Genomic DNA, 25,143 nt, shown 5'->3' on the forward strand with positions numbered 1-25,143 from the left:
AGCCAGGGCTTACGTCTTTGACAGAGATTGGCGTAAAAAATATCCAGAGATTCTCACAGGTAGCTGGGTTTTTATTGTCAATAAAAACGGTGTTTTTTTCTACATAGAAGAAAAACCCATACTTGTTGAACAAAAATTTAGGGTGGGGTTTTCATTATACTTTTTTAAAAATACTTTTTAATTTTTTATTTTGATTCAAATAATGATTTATTAATATAAAATCAATTATAAAACAATAAAAAATGCGTCAAGTTCTGTAAAATAATTGTGTTGTTTTTGAAACTGAAACAGAAGTTATTAGGCAGTGTTGCTAGCATCATCCTGCAAAAACGACAAAACCATGTCTGGGGGAGTTTTAAACTTGAGATAATTTGAACCATTTGTAACGTCCAACTTAGCCATACAATCCACTACCTTAGTTCCATTCTGACCCACATGTTGTAGCTGTACAACCCATTGAAACTGCATTAACTCAGTAACGTGTTTCAGAATGGTCATTCGTGCGCAACTATCACCAGCCAATCGAATCGCCTTGATAGCCACCAAGCTATCAAAGCTCAACAATAATCACCCAACTTCCATCAACTGTTTGCTCCTTTACAACACTGAGCGATCATTTCTCACGCACCAATTTAAGTTCTGTCTAACTTCTAGCCAAACAAACGCAAGACCTTTTCATAGCTTTGAACAATTTGAGACCTGAAGTGCATCCGGTATTCCTTCCAAGCATTTTGTATTTTGATCGAAGAAACCTCACCCAGAGCTGGTCTTTCTTGGCCAAAATATTGAATGCAATTTCCATTAGAAATGCATCGTTTTGTTTTCCAAGATTCTGTAATCCAAGGCCACCAAGCTCGATCGCTTGACAAACATCTTTCTATTTGACAAGATGAACACCGCCATTACCCTCTCCAATACCCCAAAAAAAATATTTAATAAGGTTCTCAATCCCCCCACAGACTCACCTCGGAATGACCGTCCATTGCATTGTGTATACAGGAAGAGCTGTTAAAACCGATTTCGCAAGCGTCACCCATCCTGCGAAGGAGAGAGACCGCATTTTCCACCCGTTCAATTTGTCTTGAACCATCTGAATCAGGTATTGATACGAAGCCGCTGAAACATGGCCATATAATATTTGTTATTAGAGGCCACATTTTCAAATTCGCCCCGGCCACCAAAATTTCAGAAACAGGTCTGATTATCTGTGCCACCGTTTCATGCAGAGCACAAATAAATAAGACGATAACGGGTCTCTCTGTTTAATACCCGAAACGGTATAAACGCTATAACGGGTCTCTCTGTCTAATACCCCGAAACGGTATAAACGCTTATGTCATATTTTCATTCCAAAGAATATGGGTCCAAACCCAAGAAACACATCGTGTAATAAAATGGATTAACGCTTTTAGAATACCCAAATCGATTAAAGTATCTTCATAGATGCCCACTCTAATCGATCGTAAGCTTTTTTTAAGGTTTATCTTGATTGTCATCCAATCCTTACCCCTTCTTATTATTCATAGAATGAATAACATCCTGGATAATAATGATGTTATCCACAATTAAACGCAAAACTATTTTGGTTTTCAAACACCCACAAAGGAAGGAAAGGCTTCAATTGATTCACAATTACCTTCGTAATTGTCTTATAGCTCACGGTACTTAACAATTTTTCGGAACTGATGTTTCTTCTCTAGCAAAGCGACCTTAGGCAGGAGCACCAAGAGTGTCTGATTAAGCTTCGTCTGCCCATCATCACTTTTGAATATTCCATGGATAAACTTACGTTGTTAAAAATATGTTTGAAAAATTTTATTTATACGAATATAAACACGTTTGAGTATGCGTGTTATCCCTCGCAAAAGAAAAAAAAGGAGTATGCGAGTTAAATCGGTCAGTTCAAATAATCGACTTCCAAAATTCATTAACTGGATTTTTTTCCTTTAACAGCTAACCGAACCATTTTTTTTCAAAATAATTAATTGAATCGAACTTTGTTCGGTAAATCGATCGATTAACCGAATTGATCAAAATTTATAAATAATATATATTTTATATTAAAAAGTTTTTATTTTTGACTAATTCGATCGGTTAATTCGGTTAAAACGAAGTTTAAACACTCTTAAGACTAAGTGATATATAAATAATATATAAAATATTTAGTAATTTCAGCTGATTCGATTAATTCGATTAACTGACATTTTTCAAACCGAATTAATCGATAACTAAAATTTGAAAAAAAAATCATTAACCATTAATCGACCGAACCTAAAATTAAACGATCAATTAATCGAAAAAACTTTAATTCGTCAATTAAACCGATTTTAACCAAAGTCTGTGCCCTACGTTTGAGAGAGATAAAACTTATATACATCAGTGTAAATGAATTTTAATAATATTTTCCTTTTCAAGTATTTGATACATTAAATAGGAAAATTTGAGGAAAAATAGTTAATTTACATTAGTACAAATAAATCAATAATATTTTTATCAAAATAATATTATTTAAATTATTATAATATTTTAAAAATAATAATATTAATTTTTATAATAAAAATATTATTTATTATATTTTAATATTTATAATAAATAATTTCTAAAAAAATACTAAACAACAAAAAATGATTTCACACTATCATTCAAACACAAATTGAAACTTGAAAAAGGATCAAAATGAAAAAAAAATCTTAAACTTAACTTAATTGAAGCCTCAAACTCAAACTCCAACTCCAACATGAACTTTTAATACATGAAAACCTAACACTACATTTTAAAAAAAAATCAACACATAAATGTTAATATTATTAATAATTTATTTTTTTTTTAAAAATAAAATATTAATATATTATATTTTCGAGTTGCTCTCGAGCTTTTCGAGTCGAGTATCAAGTAGCTTGTTTTGACTCGTTAAGAACTTAAGTCGAGCTCGAGTTCAAATAAAATATTTATCAAACATTGACCAAGTCGATCTCGAGTAATACATAATCCGTCTTGTCTCATTTACAATACTAATCAATACATTATAAACCAAGAAACAAAAGAGACTAACTCGTACCAAGCCCAAATTAAGGAGGTAAGCAAGCTCCACTAATGAGGCTCGAGAGTGTCATCTTAAAGCGAAGGAATTAACTCGGCAGAAGAAACAACAAAAATGATAGGATCCAGGCTGATAACCCTAGCACTCTTGGCTAAAGCATCGGTGACCTTGTTTCCTTCAAGACGAATATGTTGAATTTTAATAGTTCATTGGTGTTGACGGAGATTCAAGAAATGTTCATCGAGAGGGTGATAATCATAGTAGTCGTTCCGAATGATACGAAGAGCTTCTAAACTGTCAATTTCAAGAATAATTTATCGGAAACCAGCACCTTAGGTTAGATCGAGACCAACGGCAGCACCCCAAAGTTCAGTTGTGATCACGGAACACGCACCAATGAATTTGTTGAACTCAAACTTCTAAGCACCCGATGAGTCCCGAGCAACTCCGCCATAGGATGCTAACACATCCGACTCACGATGCGCACCATCAGTATTGACTTTTATCCATTGTTCAGGTGGGAGCATCTAATGTGAAGGGCTACTTTCAGCAATGCGGTTCGACTGCATTTTCAGTCGGTTTTCCTCCAACGCTCAAAGGGAAATATCTACTAGGCATTTATTACGGTCGATCACACTATGACCTTTTGTAGACACTCATTTTCGCTCGGAGTTATTTTGATTTCTTTTTATTATATATATATATATATATATATATATATATATATATATATATAGTCTTTTTTCTCAAACATTTTGACAAAGTATAATATATAGTTTTCAGAAAACGGTTTTTCAAAATATATATTGTATAATTTTGAAAACATTTTTAAAAATTATATATATAGTTTCGAAAACATTTATATATATAGTTTTTTAAAAGTCATTTTGAAAATATATATAATATATAGTTTTTAAAACATTTTGAAAATTATATATAGTATATAGTTTTGAAAACATTTTGAAAATTATAATATATAGTTTTGAAAACATTTTGAAAATTATAATATATAATTTTGAAAACATTTTTGAAAATATTTATATTATATAAGACATTTGAAAATATATATAATATATATTTTTTAAAAAATATTTTTGAAGTTATATATATTGTATATGTTTTTAAAAACGTTTCTGAAAATACGTATAATATATTTTAAAAAAAAGCATTTTGAAAAGTTATATTATATGTTTTTTGAAAAAAATTTATATAGATTATTATTATTTATTATTACTATTATTATTATTATTTTTATTTCTTATTTATTTATTTATTTTTTCTTTTCTCTACAGGGTCCATCGTTTTGGTCCAGCAAAAGTCCAGTCAGGTTTGGGCCTGACCCAGCTCGTCTAGGTTTAGGGTTTGGGAAACCCTAAAGTGATATCAAGTTAACAATTCAGGCGCCGCATGGAGAACAAGTCACGCGTCAGTCAAACGCCGAAACGGCCGACCGATTATCCCGGGACTGACCCATCCCGGGATGGTCGATATCACGAACGGCATACACGGGAATAGTGGAACCATCACAGCACTCATTTCGGGAGTCAAGCGACCAACACCGGGGCTATAAAAGCCCCCGGTGAGGCCAACAAGGGGGGGACACCATCATCGAGAACCATTGAAGACAGTAAACCGAAGAACCATCAACAGTACCCAAAATCTATAGAGACCACCACGGTCAAACAAATCGAAAGCCAAACCACAAAGACCACAACAAACAGCAGTGACCATCTTCGAACCACAACACAACAAAAAACCAAACAGGAACCCAAAAGCCGAAGCCTCACAGTAAGAAATTGAAAACAAACAAACAAAAATAAAGCATCTCCGGTCGCGAGAAGAACCAAGCACGAAAAAAAAACTGAAGAGTTATCGTCGGAAAGGTAAAAGTCGAAGCCTTTCGGCTTAGATCTACTCTAGGTCAGAACGATTTAAGGTAAACGGGCTTCGAATCCGGGGTTACGGGGTTAAGGAAAGCATTTTTGGGTGTTTAGATTTTTCGGCCGCCGCGAGCGACGGCCGAGACGGTGGTCGACACGACGGAAGGGTCATCGGGCAGGGGCCGGACACCCCCAGGCGAGAGAGCTTCAGAGAGATTTTTCTTTCTCTCAAATTCAGAGAAATGAGTGAAATGAGAGAATGAGGGAAAATTAGGGGTTTTAGGCCTTTTATATACGGGGGACTAAGTTGCAATTACAGGAAAGTTAATTCCTTTCTGTGATCCCTGTAAGTTTGAGTCGCAATTCGTTTTAGTCACCACATGCAATTTGGCCGCTGGATTTTCAATTGTTTCAATTTGGTCCTCATTTATATTTTACATATTTTGTAATTTGATCCCTAAATTCTTATTTTATTTTATTTATTTATTATTATCATGTTTTTTTAATTATTATTAGTATTTTTTTTACCTCATATGGTTTTCATTTTTACTTTTAAACCAACTTTTTATCCATTTAATACTTCTTTATTTTTTTATTTATTTAATTTTAATTTTATTGTATTTTATTTCTTTGGTATACATATTTTCATTATTATTTTTCCTTCAGTTTATTTTTTTTAGTACCATTGTTTTTATATATTGTTTTTCTCTGCCTAACATTTTTTCCTTTTTCAGTAATAACCTCAATTAATCAAAGGTAAGTAATTTGAATCGGGTTTTTAAATTTCAATTTAAATTTTTAATTTTCGCCATTAAAGACAACCGATAAATTAATTGGTACCGAAAGGGCGGTTCAAGGGTGCTAATACTTCCTTGACCGTAACCGACTCCCGAACCCGACACATTTCTGGTACAACGCATATCAGGTAAGATGGTGTCCGACCCACTTAAATTCATTTTAAAATGGTCGGTGACGACTCTAACCCAATTCATTCAAGTTGAAGCCCGATTCCGGGGCCCCAACCGAAAGACGGTTGCGACACCTTTATCCATGGGAGTTTCAAACACTTTAGAATTTCGAGCAATCCATAAATTTCAAAGAATAGCGCCAAAGCAAAGTTCCCAGTCATTATGATCAATAGCAAAACAAGAGGGATTCGTTAGATTGTTCGACACCCAATCAATTAAAATTAGAGATAAGAAATCTGATAATCTACCAGCTTTGATTAATTCCCTCCAAACAAGAGTGGCAGGAGGACAAAGACAAATAACATGGTTGTTGTCTTCAACACTCGCACCACAAACATGTTAGTTTCTATCCGTAATATAATGCCGGATAAGCCCGCTCATCGTTTGTCATGACTTTGTTCCAGTATATGAGCCACATAAAGGTCTTAATTCTCGCTAAACCCATGAATTTGTGAATTGCCTTCCAAACGATTCTAGAGGGGGCAACCGAGGGGATACATCGACGATGGTAAGCAGATTTAATGGGTCAGGAAAAATGACCTCTGGGTTTGTTTCATCTAGGTGAAATATAAATGTCTTGATGATGTCCCTATTTTTTTTTAAATACTAATTGCCCAAGGCTTTGGAAAGGTCTTAGTGTTATTTGGAATGATGTTCGGGACAATATAGTTCGGAAAAGTGGATCCGGTGAGGATGAGAATTTTTGGCATGACGCTCGGCTCGGTGATATAGGGCCCTTAATCCATTTCGTTCATCCGACTATTGCCCCTCAAATTGCGTCTACTCCCATTGCCAATACGGTGAATCTTGATGGTAACTAGCGTTAGAATTTATCTGATCAGTTCTTCTCACGGGACGTGTTACTAGAATTGCTGTTATGAAAGGGCCCTCCAATCCTTCTGCGTTGGATTCGGTTGGTTGGCATGACTCTAGTGATTTAATGATCATTTCTACGGCCTCATCTTGATCTCTTTTTAATTAAAAAAATTATATTATTTTTTGGCATTATAATAAAAGTTATTTTAGCATTTCATTAAATAATTACTTTAATTCTTTTTTTTTTGTTGATATTTTGATCTTAAATATTTTATTGAGAAAATAACCTCAGTGACCAAAAATTCCAGATAATATACGATTTTGACCAACTTTTTTTGGATTTGCGAAAATGACCAATAAAATCGTAATGCGATCTCTAATTCGTATTGCGATCTCTACTATCGCAAATTCGCGTTGCATTTCGCGTTGCGATAGTTGAAAATCGCGTTGTGATTTTCCATTTCGCAGTGTGATAGTCTACAGTTGTCGTTGCGATAATCTACGGTTGTTGTTGCGATTTTCCAAATTCGTTGCGAAAATTCGTTGTGATAGTTAAAAAAAAGATTTTCTCTAAAAAGTTAGTATCCGCGCGGACGTGTCGAAGACACGTATTACCACGACCCGAGACGGACGACGGCGGCGGCGCACGAGAGTCCCCCTTGTTCTCTATCACTCAACAAGGAAGTGGGAAAGCCAAGCCTTAAATACCATTCCCAATAGTGTTTCCAATACTATGTGGGATTTGAGCATTACCAACACTTGTTCCCAATACTATATGGGATTGAGCCTTAAATAATGATATTATTTTTGAATGTTTTGCTTAAAATTGCAATAATCGCGATTGATTGTAGATTGACTTTTAATTATGACATATTTAATCGTATAATACTAATGCAATTGGTTGCTGATTCGGTTGTTTTAAGGTGCATGATTGTTAATTGTTTCCTGAATAATCACATTGTATTGGAAACAAGTGTTGGTAATGCTCAATCCCACATAGTATTGGAAACACTATTGGGAATGGTATTTAAGGCTTGGCTTTCCCACTTCCTTGTTGAGTGATAGAGAACAAGGGGGACTCTCGCGCGCCGCCGCCGCCGCCATCTCGTCTCGTCTCGTCTCGTCTCGTCTCGTCTCGTGGTCGTGGTCGTGGTAATACGTGTCTTCGACACGTCCGCGCGGATACTATCTTTTCAGAGAAAATTCTTAAGAAACAAAATCTTTTTTTTAACTATCGCAACGCGAAATGTAAAATTGCAACGCGAAATGGAAAAACGCAACGACAACTGTAGACTATCGCACCGCGATTTTCAACTATCGCAACGCGAAATGCAACGCGAATTTGTGATAGTGGAGATCGCAATGCGAATTAGAGATCGCATTGCGATTTTGTTGGTCATTTTCGCAAATCTAAAAAAAATTGGTCAAAATCGTATATTATCTAGGATTTTTGGTCACTGAGATTATTTTCTCTATTTTATTTTGGGAGTTAATTTTTTTTTCATACGAATAAAAATTGTTGGTCAACTTATTACGTAAACGCTATTCATCACTCTCTTTCATTTCCTCAAATATAAAAAAAAATAAAAACAATAAACGGAGGAAGAATTTAGAGAGGGCAATTGAGAGAAGAGAATATTGTTTTCTGGGGATCAATTAATCAAAAAAAAAATCAGAACAGATTTTAAATTATTAAAAAAAAAATTAGAGAGGGCAACTAAAGGCCAAATATTGAACCGTCAACATGGCTAAATCTGAGAAGATCCAATCTCAATGAGGTGCACACTGTTTTCTCGCTTCACAACTTTGTGAATTTGTGATGAAGGTAATGCTCGGCCATGAGGAGAAACTGGATTTTGTGTTTAGGTCTATTAATCATGCATTCATGCTGTGTACTCTGCTTTCGATTAATGTTTCGGCATTTGCATCAACCCATTTGATTTGCATTCAGCTTTAGGAGATATCGAACTTATAAAATTTTAAAAAGTCTAAAATCAGATTATCAATAGACAATAAAGAAAAAATATAAAAATATATAAGAAATTAAAATTTTCAAGAGGGACGTCACCCATTCCCTTCAGTCCATCTGCATTCTAGCATGCTATTATGAAACAAAAAGGATAGGAGAATGAATGTATAATGAAGATAGGTATAATAAAAAAAGGAACGTACAAATCCATGTAAATTATAAGGTATCTGATCTATCTTTCCTATATATGAATTAACAAATCAAGTAAATTGCCTCCTCTATAAGCCTTTACATTCATGATACAATTCAAACAGTAATGTCAATCCTTCCACCCGCTCCAATATATCTGCAGAAAAAAAAAATAACTACTACGCTCAGCTATTGAATCCCGAGTTGTTTTTGCCAAAGTTTGATGAGCTTGTGCTAGAGATGGATGACCTACGTCTCCTTAGCACTTGGCTTAGTGAAGAATACCCCATAAGTTGATGAAGCGTCAACCCTCCGGTTCTCGGTAGCGACCCTTTGGTTTCCGAGGACACTTTCTTCGACCTGGACTGCACCACTGAATCGAAAGTTTCCCTAGATTTGGAAGAGCTAGAAGACATGTTTTGGACATCAGCATTGCTGCCTTGAAGATGGTAGAAATTTGCATGAGAATCAGGGTTTCCGTCTGTGGAGCAGCTTATGTCGAAAGAGTGTCCGTAATCGTCGGAGTAAGACAAAGGATCTGTTTGCATGCGACCGTGACTAATCGATGCCGTTCCCGGAATTCTTGCATTAATCGCGTCATCGCGGTCCTTGACCTCGATAGGTGGAGGTTCTGCGGCGATCGGTTCGTAAGGAACTATATTGGTTCCTTTTCGGAGTGAGAACTTAAGCACCTTTGAACAAGCACCGCATTTTAGCTGATGGAACCTCCTTCTGAAAAGTAGAAAATCTGCAGGTAACTGCAACGGGCTGAAGCAATGGTAACAAGTTACAAAAGGAGCTCCACCCGCCGTTGGTCGGATATGTCGTCTAACCGTATGATGTTTCTCATTTAAGTGCCTCTTCAGTTCATGGTCTCCATATCTCTGGTCATCAGATTGAATTTCATGGACCCTATTAGAAAAATTAGACTCCATATATCTTTGGGGGCTACAGGGCAAAGAGCCGTATGAATTATAACAACTATGGCCCGTGCCGCCTCTACAAAATCCTCGGTTATGTTGAAACATGGGCGAAGGCAGCTGCTCCAAATGCTTCCAGGCTTGAGGATGGTAGCATAAACAGGTGTTGTCAATGCTGTGACTAGTGTTTATTGCACCTCTGGAAAAGGGTACATGCGAGAATCTACTTCTCCGGTTCAAGCCGTGTTCTCCGTGGTAAGCGGGATAAAAATCTTCATCCTCGGGTGGGTCGAGATGGTTGTTATAATGGTTTTTCTTCCAAGGTACATCAGTGGAAGCACTTGCATTGGTCTTTCCATTCAGATTGCATGTCCTGCTAATTTGATCCTGCAGTTCATATACCATTCTCAACAGTTTCATGTTTTCCTCTTCACCGTACTTGGCCTTCTCGAAGGGATGAAAGGCCGAATTAAAAGGGAATTCATCTCGCGATTCACGTGAAGGGCCATCACTTTCATAGCCACGCAAAGGAGTCTTTTGAGACAAAGGAACTTGAGCTGGATATTGATCTCTCTGGGGTCTCGGCCAGCTCCTAGGTGGACGGTGATGCATTACAGGTTCTAGCGATTCATCTCGGTGCCACTTGCCGTATTTATCCGTCTCATAATGTTTCTTATTGGCAGGCTTATAACTATTTTCAAAGGAATGTAATTGCTGATCAGAGAAGTGATCATCAATTCCATCATAAGAAGAAATACTGCCTTCATAAGCATGAGAACTTCTAACGGTAGTGGACTTGGACAAACATTCGGGAGCGCTGCTAAACTCGGAACAAAGGCTGACAAAATCGACAGTTTGAAAAGTATCCGTAGACCTTGAACCATTAACTCCGCAATGTTCACCTATCCAAGAGCCTCCGGCATTGGAATCAATCTTGCTGCTCGTCTCAAATTCCGATTTTACACCTTCTAACCGCGAGGTCATGCCCTTTGCCTCTGCTTCTATATTTGTTTTTGCTGCCAACATTGATTCTTCATTTGATCTATTTTCATCAAGCATATCACTTTCAACATCACTATCTCTGGATGCATTTCGATCCTTCTTATAGCGACCGTTATGCTGGCCTTCTACCGATAATTCCTCACCTTGCTCATCGCTATGAGGGTCTGTCGATATCTCCAGCATTAGCTCTTCATTCCCATGACGAAGCTCCGTGGATAAAGAACCTTCGGTGGAAACTCCTGGCTGTCGAACATCGCAATGTTCGAAAGATTCTGTCTGCAATAGTTCAGTTCCATTTTGCTGCCCTTCATTCAGTCTAGTTTCGTCAAGCATACCACGATTGCTTTCACCATCACTATCTCCGAATGTATTTCGATCCTTCTCGTAGCGATCTAATGATTCCACCCGCAACAATCCGGTTTCATTCTGCTGCCCTTCATTCAATCTACTTTCATCAAGCATATCACGATCACTTCCATCATCGCCATCACTATATCCGGACGTATTTCGATCCTTCTCGCACCAATCTAAAGTTTCCGTCCGCAACAATCCGGTTCCATTCTGCTGCCCTTCATTCAATCTACTTTCATCAAGCATAACACGACCACTTAAACCATCACTCTCTCCGGATGTATTATACTTCCCTTCATTCGATTTACTTTCATCAAGCATACCGGAACCGCGATTGTGATCGCTTTCACCGTCAACATTACTGTGTCTCGACGTATTCAGATCCTTGTTGTACCGCCCCTTATGTTCCCCTTGTACCGATAAGTCCTCACCACGAAAGCCGGTTGATATATCCCGATCCTCTCCACTTTCTTGACTTGAAAAGGGAGGACGGACATCTTGCAGAGCCGAGCTGCTAGATTCTCCATGTTCGGACACACGAACCGACCTATTCGTAGCAGCTTCGGTTTCTTGCAAGACAGAGGTGGCTTTGGCAATGACCTTTTATTTTTAGCTGCAAAAAAGGAAGAAATTGAAATCTACCGACAATACATGTCTACTCTAAGCTTCAATTATCAGTGAAAAACCATGTAAAAGACAAAGATCCAAACATATTAAACACATGAAAGAACACAGAAATGTATGGGGGGAAAAAAGGATGCTTACCTACAAGAATTGCATCACAGCCTCCACACTTGTACACAGGAAAATCTGTAACTTCAGGAAGAACCAAAAGGCACTTAGGGCATCTAACCAATCGAACTTTGGGAACTGTTACAGTTTCCATACAGGAATCCAAGCTGCTTCAAATCTACTGGTTTCCAAGAGAGAAGAAGAAACAAAACTTACCCAGATTTTACAAGGGGAAAAAACCCCTTTCAAGGCAAAACATGCAAACTGGGAGAATAATTAAGGGAATGAAAATGGGTTGACTTGGTTTTATTTACAGTAAGTTCAAGGGTTGACTTCCAAAACCATTCTTCTCTTTCTCCGATGATGTTTGAAGGTTGGAGTTGCAGGTAGAAACAAAACCAGACCAAATACAACAGCTAGTCCGTGCGGTTTTAAATAGAAGGTAGAACAAAACAAGGTCGGATGGGGTGTTCTAATCTTAAATTAATTGGGGATTTTTACCAAGTCAACTCTTGTTTTTAATTTTATCTTTTTTGTTACTTGTCTGCCAATCCCCATGTTTGAAAATGTCTGTGAAATTGCTAAACGATCATTCTTGCCCCTTTTTTTCATTTGTGTATTTCCCAAGTAATATTTTATGTGTATTTCCCAAGAATCTTTTGATGCATAAGCGATGTAAATTAACGTGTTACAATTGTATGATCTATTCTTTTATAGATTCGAGTTGATTATGAAAGAAATTTATTTAAAATAAAAATATATAATGATATATTAAAAAATTAATCCGTAGCAGAAAAAAACACTGTGCCGATGAATAGTGGTAAATTTATTTTAATTGTATTTCCTTTTATGTAAATTTCTTTTATAAAACAATAAACTAATTCTATAAATAAATAGTATGTAATAGGGTTTAAAAATAAATTGATGATATTATAAATGGCTTTTATAGGTAAATCTTCTTGTATTCTTTTTTAAATAAATTTATTTAATTGTGCGTGCGTGTGTGCGTGCGTGCGTGCTTGCGCGCGTGTGTGTGCGTGTGTGCGTGCGTGTGAAAAAGCCAATTTTATTACTAAAATTGTGCACCCTTGACAAGCAAATGTAGCCCTGGACTTGTATATTATTGGTTCCAACACATCTTTATTTTTCCAAAATTGATTTTATGGTCTTTCAAAGACAGACTAGGAATAGGAAGAAGAATGTGGACCCATTTGTGAATCATGAAAACCCAAAATTCAGACATTTTATTAACATATCACGTACAATTGTCAACAATTCAACTTTAATTTAATAGTGTAAATTAAAAAAATAGGGTAAAGTAAACAACCAGTATCCGGTTGATTTTAGGGTGTTGTTTTATTGAATTCTCGATTATTTAATGTTATAAAGTAATCTTCGATTATAAGATATTACTTTTTTAGTCCTCTAACTATTGAAAGTCACGATCATCCGGCTATAGTGCATTATTTTTTAGTCTTCTAACTATTAAAAGTTATAAAATAGTCCATCAACTATTGATATGTTCCAAATTCTTCCTTTGCCGTTAAAAAATTGATGATAGTTTGAGTTAGACTTTAACTTGTTGACTATGATATACTAAAATATAATCTTAAAATCTCAAAGGGTTATGGGATCATATTTTCTCATGTCTCACTCAGTTTCAGATTACCGTCAATTTTTTAATAAAAAATGACAAATTTAAAAAATATTATGTGTGGATTGAGAATTATTCCTCTAAAGGGTAATATAAAATTCCCAACATTAATACATTTTCAAACAAATGATAAGAATGTCATTCCCTTTGATTTATTTAGTATTACATAATTTTTGTTGCTTTAGACAATAATAATAATGATATATGAGATTCATATTATAAATATTTCATTTTATCTCTACTGACTTTCATATTTTTCGATATGTGATATTATACATTTTATCATTTCTTATATTAATTGAGGTTCAATTACGTAATCGATCATTTAATCTCTTATCAGATTTTTTCTTCAATGTTAGGATTTCTAGTTATAGGTTACATTTTTAAATTTCTCTAATATTTTTTTAAAATTATCCATGAATGTGCATATTTATATTTAGAGATGATCATGAATCCAGTCCAATCAAATTTTAATTCATTTGTACTTGATTCGAATACAATCTCTTCATTCACATGAACTTAAATCAAATAGCATCTCATGAAACTTACCTCAAATGTTAATCCCTATCTATCGAATCCCTTGAATTAGATAAAATCGTATCCCTTGAATTAGGAAGGGACGAAGTCAACGGTACGAGATTGGGGGGTGACAGAGTCGTGGGTTCGACGAATGAGAGGCCGACACAAAACACGACACACAATACAGCTGGAACGATCCACGTGGCAGAATCTCATCCTAGTCCGGGTACCTTTGGGACCCACCCTTTGATGACCGGCAGCAGCGACCCGAGAAAAGAAAAAGGATTGGCCTTTTTCAAATTTTTTTTTCCTTTCTTTCTGCAATCCCCCAATCAGCGATCCCCTGCATTGAATGTCCATACGTAATCCTTCTGATGTGTCTGTTCCACCACATATATTCCGCCACGTTTTACCGCGAGATCACACATGGATTTCACCCTCCTTCCTTAGCTTGGATCTTTTCTCATTACCTCATTATTTTTATAACAAATAATCCATGGGGAGCTCCACAAAAAAAGAGGGGGGTTGATGAAAGACCATGGACTACGGAGTGGAGCTGCAAAGAATGAATCCCGTCCTGCAAAGCAAAAGAAGAGAGAGAGCGTACGACTAAGTCCAAATTGTAACAACCCGACTATTTACAAAATAATATTAATTGAAATTGGAGGTAAATTGTGAAAATGAGTGAAATTAAGTGACTAAAGTATAATTTATGAAAACTTGTATGCCATTTTCAAAGTAAAGAAAATTCAGGGACCAAGCCCTGAATTTCCCCTAAAAGTGTCGGCAGGGTTTGGTTATAACTAACGTGTTTTATGATTTCAATCAGAAAACACAAAAGCTTTTCTTAAACTTTCACTCCTCTCGCACCTCGACTTTCAAGTCCGATTCCGACGCCGTTCGACATCCGATCGTCAAATTGAAACCACCATCGTGTTCGTTATCGAGTCAGGAACAATCCCCTTAAATTAATTGAAGCGAAACGCTGCTAAACGTCGGGAATTTCAAGTCAAAGCATCGACGTTTTTTTTAGCTCTATCGCCGAGAAAATCTCAAATTCACCGCGATCGTTGCTCAGTTTACGACACCTCCTGCACCATCGTGTTCCTTGTGTCGTTTCGAGTTCACCGGTGTCAACCTTGTCCGCCGTAGACGGCGGCGCGTGAGGAGGTGGTGCAGTCAAAGATTCGGCCGATTTGAAATCGAGCTCTCCGCCGTTCAAAAATTTGAACGATCGTTGTAAGTATCTCGAAATCGCTCAAAATAATTTTTAGAAAATTTTTCGGGATTTTTAGGGCCCCGGAAGACGCCTCACGCGCCACACGCGCCGCCGTAGGGCGAGTGGCTGCTGGAAACCGGTTTAACCGGTTTTCAACCGGTTCTGACCGGTTTCGACCGGTTCTGACCGGTTTCGACCGGTTCGAACCGGTTTGACCGGTCTGAACCGGTTTGACCGGCCTGACCCGACCGTTGACCCGACCCGACCGTTGACCCGACCCGACCCGACTGTTGACCGTTGACCGTTGACCTTCTTTGACCAAAACTTAAAATGGCTTTGATCGAGCATTAAACGACCGTTAATCTTTTCCGAGTATACCTATCCTGATAGTTTTCGACGTGCCAAATCCGTTTCCACTGTCCGTTTTGTCAAATTCGAACCCGAAGGCCTCCAAATCGACGATCAAAGTAGTTGACTTTGACTTTGACCAAGAATCTGAATTTTCGAAAAGTCATAATTTATGTTTTTCGACGTCCTGATTCCGATTCCGCAATCCGTTTGGCCAAATTCAGACTCGAAACACCCCAAATTGATAGTCAAACCTGAAAAATGCTTATATACTTAAGAAGTCTAGTTTTGAACAATTAAATAGGATTTGGGACTGATAGATTATTATTGTTTGAAGGTACAAGAGACTCTTTGGATCGTTCGACAACTCGACCCAGCTCTTCTAGATCAGTTAAACCACGTGTGCCATTATTCACGCGTTCGAAAACTGTAGCAGAGCGTGGTGAAACCAGCAATCAGTAGATTTGTTATTTGAACCTATTGTCGAGGTGTGTTCCTACTTATTACTGAACTGTTTTATTGGTTTAATATGTGGTACACCGAATTCATTGGTTATTTTTTATGGATGCACCAATTTAATGTGACAATTTATGGAATATGGCTGCTATCTAATTTTTGTTTTGAAATGGTATATGATTACCATGTTTTTGGATTTATGGAATTTATGTCACGGTGCAATTGAATTTTGGAATTGAATTACGATGGAATAGCTCTGATCAAGCTAAATAGGCCTAATGTGACTCTTGAGGGCCCCAAGATGTTTCATTAGGTCGGCTTTCCTTTGCTGTGTGCTTAGGGTAAGCTATATGGACTTATTGACTTGGGCTTAAGGATACAAGTTTCAGAGCCTATCCTTAAGTCGGCTTTCTTTTTGCTATGTGCATAAAGTAAGCTATATGGAAAATAATTTTGGGAACTACTGATGGTGTACCAGAAAAGGGTTTAAACTATGATTTTCAAAAGTTAAACTCTTTTACGAATTTGTGAGATTACTGGACTATGATTTGTACCTATTGACATTTTATGGAAATGTTGGGACACACTGAGCCTAGCTCACCTTTTGAAAATGTTTTCCCCCTTTCAGATACTGTTGGTTAGATACCTCGGTTCGAGCACTTGGAGGATCAACATATCTCTTGAAGTAAATCAGATTGTAATGTTTTTATCTTGCAAGTTGACTTTATTTTGGTGACATGGACCTTATTTTAAATATCGGATTTTATAATGATGACTCTTTTGCTATTACTGCTCGGTTTATTGTGATTTTGAATTTGAAGAAATATTTTAAATTAAATTATTATTTATTTGTACTATATTTACGAGTTGGATTTTGATAGTATAATTTGTTTATAATTTCATGTTATTTATAATGTGATTTTATATTGATGGAATAACGATTTCGGAAAATGTCTTTAATAATCATAATGTGATCCACTAGACTTAATCGAAACGCATAGGTCGGGTCTAGGGGGTTACATTTATTGGTATCAGAGCTTTTAGTTTTTAACCCTCGGACTGTGTATGAGTCCACATTGAAAATACAGTTTTGAAATATTTTACAAAACGAGTTACTAAGGCCATGTCACAAAGTTATTAAGATTTTAACTATGTTTGAGACTCCAAGTGCTTATCTAACCTTAAGTTTATCTTATGTAGTAATCTCGAGATATACCAAAATGAGTGCTAGATGGTTGTCGAACTAGTCGTGGACGAGGTCGAGTGGCTAGATTTACAAATCCGATTGATGAGATACGAGTAGATCCCCCACCTCCGATAGGTGATCATGCTCCTACGACCCCAACGAATATGCCACCTACCGATGGTATTGGCATGACTACACCGATCATAGGAGCGACCGATATTAAGTCAGAGTCTACTGGAGTTGCATTGGATAAGAATTTTAGTAGACAGTTTCTGCAGTTAATACAGGGAGCAGTTAGAGCTACTGGTGTTGTATATGAGGTTTCTATTTCACAGACGTTGATTTCCAATAGAGTTAGAACTTTTTGGGGGACAGATTGGTGGAGCTCCTACAGAAGCTGAGGATTGGCTCCAGGATACAGAGAGACGCATGGATCAGTTGGGTTTGGACTCAACTAAGAGATATCTGGGTGCTGTAGCAATGTTAGATGGTAATGCCTACACTTGGTGGGAGTCAGTGATCAGTAGTGTTCCTACCGATCGTTTGACCTGGAATTTCTTTAAGGATCGCTTTCGGAGTCGTTTTCTGGGAGAGCGCTACTTAGCTCAGAGACGACAACAGTTTCAAGACTTGGTTCAGGGAGACATGACTGTTTCTGAGTATGAGATCGAGTTCTTGAAGTTGCTGAAGTATGGATTCAGTATGGTACCTACTGAGAGAGATCGATGTCGTAAATTTGCCCTTGGACTCAGATACGAGCTGCGTAGGCAAGTTGTAACCCATCAGGATGAAATATTTGATGTGCTGGTGGGCAGAGCCAAAGATGCTGAAGAGGTGGAGGTTTTAGCTTCTGGTAGAGAGCGTGTTGATCAGGAACGATCTAAAAACTTTTCAGGCCCGATGGAGTCATCAGCACAGTCCGGGAAGAGGACTCGTACTTCAGCCCCTCAGAGAAGCAATACACGTTTCAGGCCTGCAGCATCCTCACCGTTAGTTGGCAGTCGAGGCGGTTACTCGTCGTATTATAATGGGCCCCTTTGTGAGTATTGTGGTAAACATCACTCAGGAGAGTGTCGTAAGAAGATGGGTATTTGCTATCAGTGTGGATCTAGTGGTCATTATCGGAGGGATTGTCCTCAGCTAGTTTCGTTTGAGCAGACCACTACCCAAACTCCTGTGCGTTCGCAGACTATAGTACAGACCCCAATTAGGGATCGTAGTCAAGGAAAGACTCGAGGATCAGCGTCCAGGACAGACAGTAGAGCCCAACCTCAGCAAAATAGAGGGCCAACAGCTTCTGAGGCTAGACAGCCAGCTTTGGTTTATGCAACTAGACGTCGTGATGACAGAGATGAGCCTGAGGTTATTGCAGGTACATTTACTATTTATTCTACCCCATACTTTGCATTATTGGACAATGGCTCCACTCACTCCTATGTATCGAGCTCAGTATCTCGAAACCTTCAGATTCCGATCGAGAACACTAAAAATACTGTTACAGTTACAAGTCCAGTAGGACAAGCGGTATTAGTGAATAAAGTATTTCGGCGTTGTCCTCTCGAGGTTCAGGGAGAAATTTTTCTCGCTGATCTTATAGAACTTCCTTTAGGGGAGTTCGATCTAATTCTTGGAATGGATTGGTTGAATAAACACAAGGTAAAGCTGGATTGCGAATACAAGCGGGCTACTCTAAAGACTTCAGATGGTCGACTGTTGTGTTAATTGGTGAACGGCGTGGTTATCTCTCCAATATAGTTTCAGCGATGAAATTGATCGTATGATCCGGAAGGGATATGAGACCTTCATTGCTTGTATTTTGAACACCAAAGGTGCATTGTCCACAATCGAGGAGATTCGTACAGTTAGCGAGTTTCCTGATGTTTTTCCAGAGGAGTTGCCTGGGTTACCTCCTGATAGAGAGGTAGAGTTCGAGATTGAGACTTATCTGGGATCTTCACCTATTTCTATGGCACCTTATCGTATGGCTCCAAAGGAACTTAAGGAGTTGAAAGTCCAATTGCAAGAATTATTCGATCGAGGATTTATCCGACATAGTACTTCACCATGGGGAGCTCCAGTTCTATTCGTGAAAAAGAAGGATGGGTCGCTAAGATTATGTATTGACTATCGGAAATTGAACAAGATGACGGTCAAGAATAAATACCCATTACCCAGGATTGATGACTTATTTGATCAATTGCGATGAGCTATTGTATTCTCTAAGATTGATCTTCGTTCGGGGTATTATCAATTAAAGTTAAAGGATCTGATGTTGCAAAAACGGCCATTCGCACTAGATATGGTCATTATGAATTTTTAGTGATACCTTTTGGTTTGACGAACGCTCCTGCAGCTTTCATGGATTTAATGAATCGGGTGTTCCGACCATATTTGGATCAATTTGTGGTGGTCTTCATTGACGATATTCTGATCTATTCTCGTACTGAGGCAGAGCATGACGAGCATTTGAAGATCGTTCTGCGGACTTTGAGAGAGCATCGTCTATATGCCAAACTAAGCAAGTGTGAGTTTTGGCTTCAAGAAGTGTCATTTCTGGGGCATATTATTTCTGCGCGAGGTGTTCAGGTTGATCCCAGCAAGATAGAGGCTATTATGAATTGGAAACGACCTAAGAACGTATCTGAAATCCGCAGTTTCTTGGGCTTGGCTGGTTATTATCGACGTTTTGTTGAGGGCTTCTCGATCATTGCTTCTTCTTTGACAATGTTGTTAAGGAAGAATGTGCCGTTTGACTGGAGCGAGGCACAACAGGAGAGCTTTGAGAAATTAAAGGCGGTTTGACTCAAGCACCGGTGTTGATTCAACCAGAGTCCGGGAAGGATTTTACAGTGTATAGTGATGTTTCACATTCAGGACTTGGTTGTGTTTTAATGCAGGAAAGTAAGGTGGTGGCTTATGCATCCCGTCAGCTGCGGCCGCATGAGAGTAACTATCCTACTCACGATTTAGAGTTGGCAGCAGTAATTTTTGCCTTGAAGATTTGGAGACACTATCTTTATGGAGAGAAGTGTTACATTTTCACGGATCATAAGAGCTTAAAGTATCTTCTGACCCAGAAGGAACTTAATTTGAGACAGCGTCGCTGGTTAGAGCTTCTAAAGGATTATGATTGCGTGATTGATTACCACCATGGTAAAGCTAACATTGTAGCAGATGCTTTGAGTCGAAAGACGGTATCGGAGTTGAGGTCTTTAATGGCCAAGATGAATTTATATGACGATGGCACTTTGTTAGCAGAATTGCAAGTTAAGCCGACCTTGGTTGATGAGATCAAAGCTAAGCAGCCCCTTGATAGCTCCTTGCTTTCCATCTTTGAGCAAGTAGAGCAGGGGACAAACTCAGATTAAGCAATTGATCAGGATGAAGTTTTATGCTTTAAAGGTAGATATTATGTGCCTGATGATGCTGAGTTGAGGCAGACTATCCTTACTGAGGCTCATAGTAGTCCATATGCTATACACCCGGAGGAGATAAGATGTACCGAATTTGAGAGAGAGGTATTATTGGATTGGTATGAAGAAAGATATATCTGACTTTGTGGCTAGGTGTTTGACTTGTCAGCAACTTAAGGCAGAACATCAACATCCATCAGGTTTGCTACAGCCTATCAAGATTCCTGAATGGAAATGGGAGCGTATTACTATGGATTTTGTTACTGGCTTGCCTATGACTCCTTCGAAAAAAGATTCAGTTTGGGTGATTGTTGACAGACTTACAAAGTCAGCTCACTTCATTCCTGTGCGAGTAAATTATACTTTGGATAAGCTGGCAAGATTGTATATTTCAGAGATTGTCAGATTGCATGGTGTTCCATTGTCTATTATTTTTGATTGAGATCCGAGATTTACTTCGAGATTTTGGAAGGCGTTACATACGGCTTTGGGAACAAGATTGGATTATAGTACATCCTTTCATCCACAAACTGATGGTCAATCTGAGAGAGTAATTCAGATTCTGGAGGATATGTTGCGGGGTTGCGTAATCGATTTTCATGGTAGTTGGGAGAACTTTTTGCCGTTGGCTGAATTTGCTTACAATAACAGTTATCAGACCAGCATTCGTATGGCACCCTATGAAGCACTCTATGGGCGTAAATGTCACACTCCGATCTGTTGGACTGAGTTGCGTGATAGGAAAACATTGGGACCTGAGTTAGTGCGAGAGACGGAGGACACAGTCAGATTAATCCGTGACCGTCTGAAAGAGGCATTTGATAGGCAAAATCTTATGCAGATCAAAGAAGGAATGATATACAGTTTGAAGTGGGAGATCATGTCTTTTTGAAAGTTTCACCCTGGAAGAAAGTATTGAGATTCGGGCGTAAGGGTAAATTGAGTCCAAGATTTATTGGACCATTTCGTATCTTGAAGAGGGTAGGACCTGTTGCATATCAGCTTGAGTTGTCTTCTGAGTTAAGTCGTATTCATGATGTCTTTCATGTATCAATGTTGAGGAGATACCGTCCAGATCCAGGTCACATTATTCAGGTTGAAGAAGTAGAGCTGAGACCTGATTTGTCATATGAAGAGGAGCCCATTCAGATCTTAGAGAGAGATGAACGAGTTCTTCGGAATAGGCGAATTCCAATGGTCAAAGTTCAGTGGAGTAATCGAGGCCCCTCAGAAGCTACTTGGGAGACATTGGAGTCAATGGAGGCTCAGTTTCCTCAACTATTCTCATAAGGTAAATTTCGAGGACGAAATTTCTTGTAGAGGGGGAGAATTGTAACAACCCGACTATTTACAAAATAATATTAATTGAAATTGGAGGTAAATTGTGAAAATGGGTGAAATTAAGTGACTAAAGTATAATTTATGAAAACTTGTATGCCATTTTCAAAGTAAAGAAATTCAGGGACCAAGCCCTGAATTTCCCCTAAAAGTGTCGGCAGGTTTGGTTATAACTAACGTGTTTTCTGATTTCAATCAGAAAACACAAAAGCTTTTCTTAAACTTTCACTCCTCCCGCACCTCGACTTTCAAGTCCGATTTCGACGCCGTTCGACATTCGATCGTCAAATTGAAACCACCATCGTGTTCGTTATCGAGTCAGGAACAATCCCCTTAAATTAATTGAAGCGAAACGCTGCTAAACGTCGGGAATTTCAAGTCAAAGCATCGACGTTTTTTTTAGCTCTATCGCCGAGAAAATCTCAAATTCACCGCCGATCGTTGCTCAGTTTACGACACCTCCTGCACCATCGTGTTCCTTGTGTCGTTTCGAGTTCACCGGTGTCAACCTTGTCCGCCGTAGACGGCGGCGCGTGAGGAGGTGGTGCAGTCAAAGATTCGGCCGATTTGAAATCGAGCTCTCCGCCGTTCAAAAATTTGAACCGATCGTTGTAAGTATCTCGAAATCGCTCAAAATAATTTTTAGAAATTTTTTTGGGATTTTTAGGGCCCCGGAAGACGCCTCACGCGCCACACGCCGCCGCAGGGCAAGTGGCTGCTGGAAACCGGTTTAACCGGTTTTCAACGGTTCTGACCGGTTTCGATGTTCGAACCGGTTTGACCGGTCTGAACCGGTTTGATCGGTCTGACCCGACCGACCGACCGACCCGACCGTTGACCGACTCGACCGACCCGACCGTTGACCCGACCCGACCCGACCGTTGACCGTTGACCGTTGACCGTTGACTTTCTTTGACCAAAACTTAAAATGGCTTTGATCGAGCATTAAACAACCGTTAATCTTTTCCGAGTATACCTATCCTGATAGTTTTCGACGTGCCAAATCCGTTTCCGCTGTCCGTTTTGTCAAATTCGAACTTGAAGGCCTCCAAATCGACGGTCAAAGTAGTTGACTTTGACTTTGACCAGAATCTGAATTTTCGAATAGTTATAATTTATGTTTTTCGACGTCCTGATTCCGATTCCGCAATTCGTTTGGCCAAATTCAGATTCGAAATACCCCAAATTGATAGTCAAACCCGAAAAATGCTTATATACTTAAGAAGTCTAGTTTTGAACAATTAAATAGGATTTGGGACTGATAGATTATTATTGTTTGAAGGTACAAAAGACTCTCCGGATCGTTCGACAACTCGACCCAGCTCTTCTAGATCAGTTAAACCGCGTGTGCCATTATTCACGCGTTCGAAAACTGTAGCAGAGCGTGGTGAAACCAGCAATCAGTAGATTTGCTATTTGAACCTATTGTCGAGGTGTGTTCCCTACTTATTACTGAACTGTTTTATTGGTTTTAATATGTGGTACACCGAATTCATTGGTTATTGTTTTATAGATGCACCAATTTAATGTGACAATTTATGGAATATGGCTGCTATCTAATTTTTGTTTTGAAATGGTATATGATTACCATGTTTTTTGGATTTATGGAATTTATGTCATGGTGCAATTGAATTTTGGAATTGAATTACGATGGAATAGCTCTGATCAAGCTAAATTGGCCTAATGTGACTCTTGAGGGCCCCAAGATGTTTCATTAGGTCGGCTTTCCTTTGCTGTGTGCTTAGGGTAAGCTATATGGACTTATTGACTTGGGCTTAAGGATACAAGCTTCAGAGCCTATCCTTAAGTCGGCTTTCTTTTTGCTATGTGCATAAAGTAAGCTATATAGAAAATAATTTTGGGAACTACTGATGGTGTACCAGAAAAGGGTTTAAACTATGATTTTCAAAAGTTAAACTCTTTTAAGAATTTGTGAGATTACTGGACTATGATTTGTACCTATTGACATTTTATGGAAATGTTGGAACACACTGAGCCTAGCTCACCTTTTGAAAATGTTTTTCCCCTTTCAGATACTGTTGGTTAGATACCTCGGTTCGAGCACTTGGAGGATCAACATATCTCTTGAAGTAAATCAGATTGTAATGTTTTTATCTTGCAAGTTAACTTTATTTTGGTGACATTGACCTTATTTTAAATATCGGATTTTATAATGATGACTATTTTGCTATTACTGCTCGGTTTATTGTGATTTTGAATTTGAAGACATGTTTTAAATTAAATTATTATTTATTGGTACTATATTTACGAGTTAAATTTTGATAGTATAATTTGTTTATAATTTCATGTTATTTATAATGTGATTTTATATTGATGGAATAACGATTTCGGAAAATGTCTTTAATAATCATAATGTGATCCACTATACTTAGTCGAAACGCATAGGCTGGGTCTAGGAGTTACACAAATCCAAAGAAGCAAAAGGATCACCACTGCTTTGTGTTGATTCAACATACAGTTTCTATAATTGCAACTCTTCCATGAATTCTGTGCCTAATTCATATTACTATTATCTTCCCATGAATACAAACATAAATCAACACTAAACAGTTGAAGATTATTTAATTGAATCAATCCACGGTAAATACTCCTACTGCACAAACCAATATTATACAGACTTAAAACATCTACTTACACATCGGAAAACTATTTAGATTGAGATACTACTGTTCCGTAAAAACCTACTCATTTTTTACTATTTATGTCGACTACGGACTATCAATTTATAATCATCCAACAATCTTAAAAATGTGTAAAATTAAAACAACTTTATATTATATATATAGAAGTTGATCCACTTACACAATAAAAATTCCAAGTTTTACATGTCTTTTTTAGTTTTCATTAGATTAATTGAGTTTAATGCATGAAATTAAAGCTTTTAAGAATAATCTACTACTTTTTTCTCTTTAGCATCTCCTTATTTCATGTTGTTAATCTCGATCACATATCATTTCATGTTGTTAATCTTTCACGGTACGGGTGCTCAAACTGGAGAGAGAAACAGCAGGAAACAAGGCAACAGAACATCACCAAAGACAGAAATAATGTTCGAAACATGGCAAGACGAACAGAAAAAATTGGTAAAACCATGTTCTGTTAAGTGTCCGACATTATTATTT

General features: G+C 37.8%; 1 protein-coding gene across 1 annotated transcript; it reads right to left on the reverse strand.

Annotated features, from left to right (window-relative positions):
* Positions 1-8,856: 8,856 nt before the first annotated feature.
* Positions 8,857-12,038, reverse strand: LOC120186175. The gene is made up of 2 exons (XM_039190185.1): positions 11,905-12,038; positions 8,857-11,735 (listed from the first exon to the last, which is right to left on the reverse strand). The coding sequence occupies exons 1-2, from the start codon at positions 12,019-12,021 to the stop codon at positions 9,048-9,050; spliced, it is 2,805 nt and encodes a 934-aa protein (XP_039046116.1). The 5' UTR covers positions 12,022-12,038; the 3' UTR covers positions 8,857-9,047.
* Positions 12,039-25,143: the final 13,105 nt, after the last annotated feature.

The sequence above is a fragment of the Hibiscus syriacus genome, unplaced genomic scaffold (genome assembly GCF_006381635.1).
Source record: "Hibiscus syriacus cultivar Baekdansim isolate YM2019G1 unplaced genomic scaffold, ASM638163v2 tig00113302_pilon, whole genome shotgun sequence".
NCBI classification, from domain to species: Eukaryota; Viridiplantae; Streptophyta; class Magnoliopsida; order Malvales; family Malvaceae; genus Hibiscus; species Hibiscus syriacus.